Here is a 14,001-nt window from a genome sequence, read left to right on the forward strand (position 1 = left end):
GCTGCCCTTGAGCCAAGTGGGCGAAGCTCGCCCGGACAGGTGGCCGCTGTGCCCGGAGCCGGCCCATGGGGGCTCCGTGCGCGGCACAAGGGAGGCGGGGAGGCTGAGCAGGTGGAAGAGGCGGCGCTGCTTCCAGCCTCTGCGGGACATCCGGAGCGATGCCCTCTCCGACGAGCCGGCGAGCCCCGGGCAGACGGGCAGTGCACGCCCTCTCTCGCTAGCCAGGAGCAGGGAAACGATCGCTCTGGGCCCGTCTGCCAGTGGATCTCCCCCGGCCATCGGCTGAAGGCGGCTCCCTGCGCCCGGGCAGCGCTCCGGTCCCATGGGCGTGCGGCTGGGTCCCCGGCGCGGAGCTCGGTTAATCTTGGCCCGCGACCCGCTGCTGTGAGCGGCCGGGGCGAAGAGCGGTGGGAGGCAGAGCGCGGCTGCGGCTCTCTGGCGCGTGGGACGTTAAGATGGTGAGTTCTCCCCGGCCTAGAGGGGCTCCGCGGAGGCAAGGCCGGGCTGGGGGAGAGCAGCATGGACAGCGCCGGGCGCCCAGGCAGCTTGTGAAGGATGAGCTCCGGGGACTCGCAGGACACGCAGCCCAGTGAAGACCCCGCCGGCGGCAGCAGCAACGAGAGGGAGCGGATCAGGTGCCGCATGAAAATGGTGATCGGGCAGTTGGAGGGGATCCTGCAGGAGCTCAAGGAGGTAGCCAAGGAGCTCCGGGAGGTGAGCGCCGCTGGGGCGGGAGCGCCATGGGGAGCCCCAAAGCGGGCCAAACTTCCAGGCTTTGCCATGCCTAAAGAATTCCCCTCATGGAGCAGGGCTGTCTCAGAGGAGCAAACTGTTGTGGGTACAGCCTGTGTGTGTGTGTCCTCTATTGTGGGTACTGTGTGTCTGTCTGCTGTCTCCCCGGCCCCTATTGTGGGTGCAGCGTGTGTGTGTCAGTTCCTCCATCTATCCCAGTCCCCTATTGTGGGGACAGCCTCTCTCTCTCTCTCTGTGTATGTGTGTAGGGGGCAAATTAGATTCCCCTATTGCCCTGAAACCCAGACAGTCAAGTCACCAGTGCATATCCTGACTGCTGACACCCCCCCACCCCACCATGTCAGTGGAAAATCCAGCCCCCATTTCTATACCTTCCTCTATCTCCAGGTTCAGGATAGCCTTTCACAGGAGAGAGGTGATGCCCCCCAAATGAGCGAATGCAATAGCTCAGTCCCAGCAGTGCCCTTAGCACAGCCACCTGTGCCTGTTTTGTATTTATGGTGGATGATTTCCAAGAAGCAAGAAGGGCTCCCGATTGCCCTTGACTCCATTGACTTCAATGCCATGGGCTGCCCAACTCCACACAGGATCAGGCCCAGTGTAGAGCTAAGGGCATCTGACCCCTGGTGGATTGGGTCCAGTAGGCCCCCACGTGGATCAGGTCCTAATATACCAAGCTGTGCCTGTGAATCACAGAAGTAACCTAGACATTCCACCTGTGTGAACAGTGTAGTAGAGCTAGTGTTGTTTGGGTTCCCCATTGGTTATTATGACTTGCTGTGCTTTGAACTGTTACTGCTGCAGTCAGGTCGTTTTTTTACATTTAATTTCCTTCCCTTCTTTAAAGAAAAGGGGGTGGAGAAAGGAGACACATTCCCTGTTCTTAAATGATACCAAATAGGCGTTGCTTCCTTAAGATTGATCTGATGAATCCGATTGAATGTTTAGCTACAGTTTGCTGCATGCTGCCCTGGGTGACAAGAGTAGCAGCCTTCCAGTTTGGCATTGTGAAGACTGGATCTTTGCAGCAGAAAGAGAGAAACTTAATGATTTGGGGGGAGGGAGAGTTAATTGGGAGTTGGCATAAAATTGTAGAATGCAGCAAATCTCACAGAGAAACCCTGAAATCAAAGGATCCAGGAGGCCCCCACCTAACCCTCAGGCCAACAATTCTTCTATCCCCTATACAAGTGAATTTTGCCATGGAAGCAAGTTATTTCCAACCTCCCTTGGCTGGTTTGTCCAAGTGGCAGGCCTGCATCTATCAGACCGGGCAGAGAGCAAGTGCTGTGATGTCACAAACTGGGTGGTGCATCAACAGGGTCTGCTAAAATCTCAAGGCCAGATTCTCAGCTGGTGTAAATCAATGTAGCTCCGTTGATTCCCACAGCCCTTTGCTGGTTTACACCAGCTGAGGATCTGGCCCTTAGATGGTGAATGAGCATGCTCCAGGGTTTTTGTTCCACTCCCCCAGCCATGAGGAAGCAGTAGCTGAAGGGGCTGGCTCAGCTTTTCCAAAGGGTGTGGCACCAGCTGTGGGCAGAAATTTGGGACATTTCCCTGTGTGAAAATAGAAGCTCCTACTGGGAATCATTTGGGCATGACTAGCCTTCTCTATAATGTGTCCATGAGAAAACATACTGAGCCACATTCAACTCTGGCTGAGCTCCAAGGGTATCTTTCTTTGCTCTTGCTGCCCCTCCACCGCTCCTCCCAAGGCTGGATTGTGCCTGGGCCTGTGTGGTGGGCAGCATTGCAAGGAATTCCCCTCCCAAACCTTGCACCCCTGTGCAGGGGAAATGCATAGAATGGCTGGGAAGCAGAGCTGCTGCTCCAGGGACCTGATCCAAACCCTTGGAGTCAACGGGAGTCTTTCCATTGACTCTAGTAAGCCTTGGATCAGACCCCATCTTAGCACTGCTGGCAACACTAGTGATGTGGCAAAGGCAGGGGCATGGATGCAAAGGGGAGTGCACACGGCACGCAGTCAAAGTGGGGAGGAGCTGATTGAGCCAGCCAGCTAGCCAGATCCCCACTTGGCATTGGAAGCCGTATACCTCTCTATGCCTCTTCTTGGCCAGAGCTCACAGCCACAATCCAGCTCTGGTGCCTTGCCCAAAATAACCCATCTTGGAAAATAATAGCACAGAGCTTTAAAAAAATAGCCAAGGATCAATGACTGGGTGGGGAGATGCAAGCAGCAATTGCATAGGAATCTGTGGGGTAAATCCTGCTGCACTTATCCCTTGGCTCATTGGAATTCCTTCGGGGCGAAGAATCTGTGGGCATGAAGGTTGAAAAGGGTTTGCAGAGGACAGAGGGGCAGGTTGCTTATTGTGGCTTGTTGCTTTGCATCTCTCTCCTGACTCAGCCCAGCCTGTGCTGTGGGAAGTGCAGGCAGCAGGAGAAACTCTGCGTGTCTGAGCAATGATCAAACCCTTCTTGAATTACTGCTTTCAGCACCAGAGAGTCAGTGAAACACAGGCAGTCCCCTCTTTGCCCTAAGGGCCACTTTGGAGCCTAGAAGGCATCATGCACCATCAGGACCATCCGGTTGGTATTTGCCTATGGGGTCACATTTGGTTTGTTGGGGGGCCTTTAGGCAAACTTGTAGCCCTGCTGCGGAGATGCAGTTGGCCAGAATCATGGGCGGCTTGATGGAAGGAAAAGGCCAACCAGCTAGCCATGTGTTATGTGACTAACAGCTAATCCTTCTCCCCTTTGGAGAGTGGTCGATACCTGCCAAAGGGGAAGATTAGAAATGATAACACTAGACTAGGGAGCAGAGCTAGGGCTTGGTGGGAAGAAGAGAAAGAAAGCAGGAGTGTTGGTAGCTGCTGTCCTGTGGCTGGAAACACAATAATAGCTCTAGAAGAGAAGTGTCTTTCAGCTCCCCGGAAAGGAGGCTGGGCCATGTGGTTAAGGCATAGGAAGGTGTTCTGGCCTAATCCTGGCTCTGTGACCTTCAGCAAGTCACTTGGCCTTTCCATGCCTCAATTTCCTCCCCTGTAAAACAGGGAGAGTGATATTTATCTGCCTCACCAGGCTAAATCCTGTCATGTCCCTAATGTGCTTTGAGATCCTCAGAGGGAAGGGTGAAGCATTGTTCTTGTAACAAATCCTGAGAATCGGCCTAGCAGAGTGATTCAGACAGAAAGCTCTAGTAACGGAGGCTGAGCTGGGAAAGCGCCTAAAACGGGGCACCTTTGCGCTGGAGGTGATGTCAAATGAAGAGTGCCCGATGGGTTTCCATGTGGGCACGTAGCTCATGCCCACTGGAGATGATTAGATGCTCTTGCTTAGTTGGAGTCCTTCATCTCGAGGCTGGATTCTTGGCGCCTGTGTGTTTTTGACTCTGCAACTGAGACTCCTGTGGGATCCTGTCTGAACTGATAAACAGAGTGGGATGAGGTCAGGTCAGTGCAGGGATGAAGCCAGGTCAGTGCTGGAATGAAGACCTCCAGGGAAAAGCCTAGAGGTGGGGTTGGATGATTCAGTGCCTGAGTTGCCCTGATTCTGCCAGGTCGTGATTCTGAGAGAATGCACATGTGAGCTGAGGGGCAGAAGCCAACCCTCTTCCATCTAAGTCAGGACTGAACCAATGCGGTTGCAATGTTTAATGGGTGAGATGTTACATGGAAATCCTGAGCACTTGTGCACTTTCAAGGCCTGTTGGAACTTTTCACAATAGCAAAGGGCCTTATGGCCAACCTCCTGGCCAAATGCCACTATGGCTAATTATACCCAACCGCTGCCATTTCAATCAGATGCATTTTTCTTCTTCGCTTCCTGGCTCATTGTTGCTCCAAGCTGTCACAAGTAACGCAGCTGCCCAGCCTCAGCCCGGAAGAGAGAGAATGTCAGGGGCTGCTGAAGTGTTTGCTGTATGTATTAATCTGTAACGTGTTTTGAGATCCTTCAGACTGGAAGGCAGCAAGATCTGTGGGGAAAAGTGCTCGGTAAGAGCCAGTTGTCATTATTTATTAGCACGCAAAGTTTCAAAGAACCTGCCTGTTCCAAGCTGACCCCCCAAGAGCTGGGATAAGCCTTTCTTATCCACACCTAGCACCCCAGTTTTGCCAGCAGGTTGGTCGTTGCCTTCCCAATGTGAATCCCCACCAGGGAAAGTGCTGTATGGTTAAAATAGGGGACATGGTCAGTGTCCATTAAGCAAAGCTTGAAGTGGCACTGGCTCCCACCTGAGATCCACAGCTTGACCTAATTCTGAACTGCTGTGCTCTGACAGGGGCTACCCTCGGCACTGGAAGCAGTGTTTTGAAAGGGCAGTTTGAAAAAGCACATTTGTGCCTGACCATGGAAGCCAAGGCACACCTATGATTGCTGAATCTGAAAGGAATACAAGGGAGAATTTTTCTTCCATTTGTTTTCTTCATGTACTTGAACCCACTTGGTGTAGAATCAGTTTCACTGATTCCATGGTGTACTCCATCAGTCGTTATCTCCCTTGGAGAAAAGACCCTTCTAAACATCCGCAAAGGAGCTGAAAAACCCTTATACAAATCTTGTAAAGGATTTAAAAAAATAATCAGAACTTGAAGCTGGTTTTTCATCTACACTGAGATCTCTGTATACAGCCCCAGCAGCTTAAAGGAGGCTTACAATGAGAGTGGATGTAATTTATGCTCATTTTAAGGCCCCTTTCATAGATTCATAGATATTTAAGGCCTAGTGGGACCATTCTGATCATGTCTGACTTCCTGCATAACGTGGCCAGAGCAGTGTAAAGAGGACTGAAGGTAAAGCACAATCTGGGCCATGCTGTTTAAAGGGTGCACTCGCAGAATCAAACTCGGGGGTTCAACTGGAATTACTGATTTAAAAAAAAAATCAGGTGGATGGTGTTCTGTTGGAGAAGAACACTTGATCACCCACTCACGGACTCCGCCCACCAGTTCACCCCTGCCATGTCATAAACAACAGTATTTGAATTGGGCAAAATCTTTCTTGAGACTCTGCATTGAAATTTTTAACCTTTTCCCTGTGTTTGTGACCCTTTTGTGTTGTTGCCCCAAAATTGCAGCCAGTTGCTGTATTATTTATATTACACTAGCACCTAGAGGCCTCAAGTGACACTGGAAATTGTGTTAGGTGGCTTTGTGGTAGATATTGTACAGACACCTAGTGAAAGATAGCCCCCTGCCAAAGAGTTTACAATTTAAACAGAGACAAAAGGTAAGAAGGGAAACTGAGTCACAAAGAGGGGAAGTGACTTGACCAAACTCTCACAGCAGCTCAGTGGCAGAACTAGGAATAAACCCCATGTCTCTTGAGTCCCAGTCCAGTGCCCTGTCTACTAGACCACAGTGCCTTCTAGCGGTTGGGAGGTTTTGAGGGAACAGCTAATATTGAACAAATAGTGCAAAATATTTCTATAAAGTGACTTTCACTTTTGTAATAAAACCACAAACATGAGTTTAGAATAAAGTTTGTGAAATCAGAGCTCCCTACCATACCATATGACTTATGTGGCCAATCAAAACAGCTAGAATTTTGACTACACACTGGCCACAGCAAACTGCTCATGTGTGAGGTACAAGCTAACTATTATTTGCAGAAAGCATTCTGAGTAATGAGTAAATCGCAGAAAACTTCACTAAGGCCCCTTTATACCTCTCTGGTAAAAAGAATGAGTACTTGTGGCACCTTAGAGACTAACAAATTTATTTGAGCATAAGCTTTTGTGGGCTAAAACCTACTTCATTGGATGCATGCAGTGGAAAATACAGTAGGAAGATATATATATATATACACAAAGGACATGAAAAAATGGGTGTTGCCATACTAACTATAACAAGAGTAATCAGTTAAGGTGGGCTATAATCAGCAGGAGAAAAAAAAACCTTTTGTAATGATAATCAGGATGGCCCATTTCCAACAGTTGACAAGAATCATAGAATATCAGGGTTGGAAGACTTCTAGTCCAACCCCCTGCTCAAAGCAGGACCAATCCCCAGACAGATTTTTGCCCCAGATCCCTAAATGACCCCTTCAAGGATTGAACTCCCAACCCTGGGTTTAGCAGGCCAATGCTCAAACCACTGAGCTATCCCTCCCCCTTCAGGATAAGTTATAAATCCTTGATGATGTGCTGGAGAGGTTTTAGTTGGGGGCTGAAGAACGCCACTAACCGTCACCTCACTCTCACAGATCTTGGGAGACAGGCCAGTCCTTGCTTACAGACAGCCCCCCAACCTAAAGCAAATACTCACCAGCAACCACACACCGCACAACAAAAACACTAACCCAGGAACCTATCCTTGCAACAAAGTCCGTTGCCAACTCTGTCCACATATCTATTCAGGCTCGTTCACCTGCACATCTACCAATGTGATATATGCCATCATGTGCCAGCAATGCCCCTCTGCCATGTACATTGGCCAAACCGGACAGTCTCTATGCAAAAGAATAAATAGACATAAATCAGATGTCAAGAATTAAAACATTCAAAAACCAGTCGGAGAACACTTCAACCTCCCTGGTCACTCGATTACAGACCTCAAGGTCGCAATACTCCAACAAAAAAACTTCAAAAACAGACTCCAACGAGAAACTGCAGAATTGGAATTAATTTGCAAACTGGACGCCATTAAATTGGGCTTGAATAAAGACTGGGAGTGGATGGGTCTTTTCACAAAGTAAAACCTATTTCCCCAAGCTAATTTTTTCCCCTACTGTTACTCACACCTTCTTGTCAACTGTTGGAAATGGGCCACGCTGATTATCACTACAAAAGTTTTTTTCTCCTGCTGATTATAGCCCACCTTAACTGATTACTCTCGTTATAGTTAGTATGGCAACACCCATTTTTTCATGTCCTTTGTGTATATATATCTTCCTACTGTATTTTCCACTGCATACATCCGATGAAGTGGGTTTTAGCCCACGAAAGCTTATGCTCAAATAAATTCATTAGTCTCTAAGGTGCCACAAGTACTCCTTGTTCTTTTTGCTGATACAGACTAACACAGCTACCACTCTGAAACCTGTTACCTCTCTGGTAATGGTTCCACAGGCCTAGTGGCATATCCCTCTGGGTAAAGGAGCAAGGTGTGGGGTGGGAGGGAAGGGATGTGCCCGGGCAGGGATGGGAGCTGATGGGAGCACTCTGTTCTCCACCTATTCACTGCTTCCCAGCACCTATAGGAGCCATGGTAAGCACAGCATAAGTAAGAGCAGCCCTGAGGCTGCTCTAACTGATGTCAGGCATTGTGCTGAACCCCAAACAGCCTCAATATATGGGGAGTGCAAAGGTGGCTTGAAGCAATCTTTGCCCCCACTTCCTGTGCCCTGTTCCAAGTGCAGGAATGGACTGGATAAGAATCAGGGATAGAAAAAGGTGTCCTGCTGGCAGGGTCAATCAACATTAACCCCCATTGTACCAAGCCATGGTGGACAGCTGGGCCAGATTCATGCCTGGTGTGACTCAACTGAGAATGAATTTGGCTCTTTCTTTAGTGCAATGGGCATTTAACTGACTATCCACACTGGTACAACAGCTGGGCCTGATCCAGAGCCTTCTGACATCGGTGGGAGGTTTTCCAGTGACATTTGGATCAGAGCCACATGGAAGAAAGCTAGGATGTGTGGGGGAAGGGTGGGGAGGCTTATACACTATCTATGGAACACCACCTTTCCTTTTCATGGTATAGACACAGTCCCAAGCGTTCTTGTAACTAGCTCAAAGTACAACCTCGAGGCCTTCAAATATCCTATCCCACAGGATGGAGGGATGTCTTGTACAGGAATTCAGTGCTATTCAATGCAATTCATCCCACAGGATGAGAAATATAGAGCAGGAAAAGTCACAGTTTAAAGGGACACCATCCACTTGAAGTGCAGTCTATTTCTTTAAAAAAAAAAATCTGTTAAACTGCTTCCAAGCCCTTAATCTGCCTGGTAGTCCCCTGCCCATTCTCCTGCTTTTATAGTCACAGTTTTCTAGTTTAATAATATTTGTTTCTCCCTTGTTGCTGCCTGAAAGACCCATGCAGACAAGTGGGGAAACTGACTAACTGATTGCACAGAAGAAGCAGGGAAATTGACTCTACAAAAAGTACAGTCAAATGTACAAAGCAAATAAACCGGGGAGGGGGAGAGTATATTTTCCTCCATCTCTGTTACAGGAATTGTAGGTGTTACAGCTGTAACAAGTGCAATAATTTCAGACAAGGGTAATTTTTAAGGCCCTGATGTCCCTTTAAGGCTCCAGGGCTGAAAATTACATAAGTCTCTTCCCTCAGGGTGAAAGACAAATGAAATTCTCAACTGGTGTATTTATGGGGTAGGTCCATTGACTTCAGTGGAGCTACATCGATTCACACATGCTGGGAATCTGGCCCAAGTTATGAACTGAGCTGGGTGAAACCTCTGCACCACAGTTTGCTTTGCCAACATTCGCACTCAAAGCCTGATTCTTCCCCGATCCGCCCTCCGCTCCCCCAAAAATGATCCAGAGAAAATGTGTTCTCTCTGCCAGCAATTATGTCGTCATGTAGCACAAACAGTGCAGTTGCACACACTTTCCTACCTGGAACAGCAGATGCCATGAAAAATCACAGCTGGGCCTTGTGGTAGGAAGCAGTCATTTTTCTCAGAGAAACATCCCCATGTCTCACTGCAAAGAAAGCTGTGAAATCACTGGAGTAGTGGTAAAAAAAAGCAGTGGGTAAACTAACTGTTTTGGTATTCCAGGCTGAGCAGTAGCCTGGCAGACATTGTGGGTGAGCCAAGATGCCCTTATTCTGATTTGGATTTGGATTTAGGCAAGGATGACATCAGGCGAAAGCCAGAAGAGCCATTAGACTGCTTTTTGGGCACTCACTTTCATATACAAGTGACCATGCTGTGTTTTAATCCTTATTTAATGATTTGGATAGATTTGTAAATAAAAGAAAATGTGAGTAAACTCCAGATTCCCCAGATGAGCAGTGGTATGCTCTGTTCAACCATGTGTGACGGGCTGTCCACCTCACACAAGCCCTGAGTGGGTTAATGGGGGCTGGGGGCCAATTAACCTTAGACACTGCACCTGGAGGGGAAACAGGGCCTGACAGGGCCTAAAGGCAGAGGAAGCCCAGCTGAGAGGAGCTGGGATAGGCATGTAAAGCCAGGAAGGCAGAGCAGGAGGAGGCTGCAGAGAGGAGGCCTGTGATCACTTCCTGGAGGGAAAGGGCGTTTGTCACAGGCAAGGAGAGGATCCGGGGGGTGAGTGAGCGAGCCCTGAGGTCCTGCCTGGTGTAGGGAGTCTTACAAGAGGCCTACAGGGGTGGAGTAGCCATGGGGAGCAGAGGAAGCTCCAGTTGCAAATTCAGAGATTGGGGAGGAGATAGAGGCTGAGTAGGAAGGAGCCCAGGGAATCAGCAACCAGGACTTGAGAGTGAGCAGAGCTGGATTGCTAGTCAGAGGGTCCCTGGGCTGGAGCTCACAGTAGTGGGTGGGCCTGGGTTCCCCTGCTAGCCACTGGGATGTGGCCTAGGATCTGGAGGTGGAACGGAAGGCTGCCTGAGGCAGCATGTGGACAGCTGGTCCAGTGGGACTCTGTCATCCCAGGATGGGGGACTGTGTAGTGACCTGGCCAGAGAGTTGAGTTGCAAAGGGGGTGGAGGGGTGTCACAGCATGAATAACCAATGGCGAGCAGTGCTAGATGGGGAGGGAGCTAATTTCCTGACCTAACCACAAAGATGCACACCTGTGGTGAGTGGGGCCCTTTACACCATGTTTACCTTGGTCCACGGCCATTTGTGAAATGACAGTGGATCCATCTGTGGAAACTGACTTTTGGGAAAGGAAAACAAAGGCCTGAAAATAGAAGTGATTCCCCGTCCCACCCACTACCCCACCCCATTAATTAGACATTGTTTTCTCACCCCTAGAAATGGGACCCTGGCATCAGGGGACCTGGGTTCCATTGTCAGCTTTGACTCAGGGTGCCCTTAGCCTGGAATAATTTGTAAGTAATTGTGAGGCTCCATTAGTGAATGGTGAGCAAAGCAGGCAGAGATCTGCCCTGCAAGGTGCTGAAGAAGGGTGAAATGTCATTAGTCTTACCAGTGTTAATATTTTGTTGGGTGGGGGAGGCAAAGTTCTCACTCCATATGGTGTTGTTTCTGTCCCGGGGGGCATATTACAAATGCCAGATGAATGAGCAGCAACTGGCCAGCAGCATGTAATGTCAGCATGAGACAATAAATGCCCTAGCTAGAGATGAGCCCAACCCAGGGCCGGCTCCAGGCACCAGCGTAGCAAGCAGGTGCCTGGGGTGGCCAATGAAGAGAGGGGCGGCACGTCCGGCCGTTCAGCGGCAATTCGGTGGAGGGGCCATCACTCCCTCTCGGAGCGAAGGACCTGCCGCCGAATTGCCGCCGAATTGCCGCCGATCGCAATCGCGGCTTTTTTTTTTTTTTTTGCTGCTGCTTGGGGCGGCAAAAATGCTAGAGCCAGCCCTGGCCCAACCTACAAAATTCAGGCTAAGAGGGGTTCTTATACAGCGGTTTTGTGAGACCCATTATAGTCGCAGGGACTTATAACAGGATGGCAGGTGGTAGGGCTCATATGGAGATGGAAAATACCCGGCGTTATAATCAGTGACGATAAAAATGTTTTGGCAGTGATATTAAACCTCATGCTTCCAGGTTTAAACCAACCCTTAGCTACTGGAGAGCAGGGTGAGATCTTCAGTGGGGGCAGATTATTCCCATCTGTCTAGTGTGGGGTTCTTGTGCCTTCCTCTGAAGCAGTTGATGCTGGCCCCTGTCAAAGACAGGCTGCTAACCTAGATGGACTTTGGGTCGATCCAGTTTGTCCATTCCTACGTTCAGGTGCTTCAACCTTCTCAGAAGGTGCACTGTAATCACTGCTGACCCATGCTGGGAAATGGGTCTATGAATAATACTGAGGTCTTGTAAACCTCACTTCCTGCAGGTCAGGAAAAACTTCAGGGGCCAGGCTGGTGCAATGGGGCTCCCCAGGAAGTGGGCTAGCCCATGGTCTATTTGCCATGAACCTGTGGCACCATTATTAGATATCAGCTCCCTGGAAGTCCTTGCCAAATCAGCCCTTGGTTGCCCTAAAAGAACCACACAGGATTCACAAATGCACAAGCTGCTTATCTGCCAACACAGGGCCCTCGGCAGGAGAGAGGCCCTAATGTGGAACTGTTTTACAACATGCCCATATAACTGAATGGAAATGTATAGCATTGATACAAAATGCATAAAATCCTATCCAAATGCATGAGCTGGCAGCACAGCATCCAGGCACGAAGACTCGCCAAGCAGCCAGCTGGAGCTAGGAACAGACCAGAGCCCTGCTGTGCCCTGAGGCGGAGAAGCTGTAAAATGGCTTGTAGGAAACGTGCTGGCCCAGGAAGCCAGGACATGAAGGTAACATCATGCAACTAAGCCACCACTGAGAGAGTCCACCAGGGGGCACTAGCAGAGGGGGTGAAATTCCTTGGCTTCAGTTCTGTTTCTCCTGAACCTGAAATTCAAAGTGGAACTTGGGGGCTGAACACAAGTTAAAGAATTGCACGAGCCTCTATGTAAAGAAACTGAAGAAAGGGGCCTGAGTCTGTACCTTGGTGTCAATATCAAAACCATCTAGCGAGGAGGGGCTGGAACCTACGATCAGATGCAAATATTTGCAGCTAACCCTTTTTTAAAATGATCAGCTAATCCAAAACCCCAGAGCTTGATCTGGGGGCGTTTGAAATCCAGGTCCAAAGTGTGTGTGTGTTTGTGTGAGAGAGAGAGAGAGAATGAATGCCCCCATACAGAAAACTTTACGTTAGCGGTGTGACTGTGATGGGTTCGGTCACAGAGATCCCCTTGGGACTGTCACCTGATGTGCTGAAATTACCTCTGAGCCCATTTTCCCTGCCAGCTTGGGACTTCAGAACCCTGCCTTGTTGCAGCAGGCTAGCGTGTCTGGCTCAACACAGACCCAGGGTCTGGGCCATACCCACAGAGCTGCAGACTTTAACTAAAAACAGCTCAGCAGGTTACCTGTCTCCAGCACCCAAACACCTAGCTCCCAATTGGATCCAAACCCCAAATAAATCCATTTTACTCTGTATAAAGCTTATACAGGTAAATTCATAAATTGTTCACCCTCTATATCACTGATCGAGATATATGCACTGCTGTTTTCTCCCCCAGGTATTAATCACTTACTCTGGGTTTATTAATAAACAAAAGTGATTTTATTAAGTATAAAAATAGGATTTAAGTGGTTTCAAGTAATAACAGCCAGAACAAAGTAAGTCACAAAAGCAAAATAAAACAAATTTGCAAGTTGAAGCCTAATACATTAAGAAACTGATTACAGGTAATATCTCACCCTTAAAGATGTTCCAATAAGCTTCTTTCACAGACTAGACTCCTTCCTAGTCTGGGCCCAATCCTTTCCCCGGGTACAGTCCTTATTAGTTCCAGCAGAAATCTCAGGTGGTAAGCAAGGTTTTTTTTCAAGACTGGCCACCTCTTTTGTCCTGCTCCACCCCCTTTTATAGCTTTGGCACAAGGAGGGAATCTTTTGTCTGTGCTTGTCCCCACCCCCACCTCATCAATGGAAAAGTATAAGGATTAAGATGGATTCCAGTATCATGTGACAGTCTCCATTCTTCCTGGGTCAGGCCACACATACACAGGAAGGCATGTAGGTAAATAAACCATTTACAATCAATTGTCCTAGTCAATGGGAGCCATCAAGATTCTAAACCACCATTAATGGCCCACACTTTGCATAATTACAATAGGACCTCAGAGTTATACTTCATATTTCTAGCTTCAAATACAAGAATGATACATGCATACAAATAGGAGGAATATATTCTGTAGGTTATAACCTTTGTTATGATACCTTACAAGAGACCTTTTGCATAAAGCATATTCCAGTTACATCATATTCACACTCATAGGCATATTTCCATAAAACATATAGAGTGCAACGTCACACCCTCCTCCTCAACTTACTGCCATAGTCTTGGACACTGTCCATGGCAGAGGCAGTACATGTAAAATCCCTGTTGTCTCTGGTCACACCCCCTCCCAGTACCTTTAAACCCTAAAATGTCATTCATAGGTGTTCTAGCAAAGTTCTGGGTTCCTGGTCCCTGGGTGCCTAAAAACATGTTGGGGTGTAGTATTGCTAACAGTATGCAGATAGCAATATCTGTTAAAGTGTAGGTGTCTTGGCATTTAGCCACCAATGTCATGAGGCGGTGTGCC

The 14,001-nt window shown here is 48.6% G+C and overlaps 1 protein-coding gene across 1 annotated transcript in view; it reads left to right on the top strand.

The window, feature by feature from the left end:
• The first annotated feature begins 555 nt into the window (after positions 1 to 555).
• INSYN1 (inhibitory synaptic factor 1) overlaps positions 556 to 14,001 on the top strand; it is an 87,829-nt gene continuing 74,383 nt past the window's right edge. Inside the window, exon 1 of the mRNA XM_065412594.1 lies at positions 556 to 714. Coding sequence (XP_065268666.1) covers positions 556 to 714 — 159 coding nt within the window. The remainder of the gene's footprint in view (positions 715 to 14,001) is intronic.

This window comes from Emys orbicularis, chromosome 10, assembly GCF_028017835.1.
Source record: "Emys orbicularis isolate rEmyOrb1 chromosome 10, rEmyOrb1.hap1, whole genome shotgun sequence".
NCBI classification, from domain to species: Eukaryota; Metazoa; Chordata; order Testudines; family Emydidae; genus Emys; species Emys orbicularis.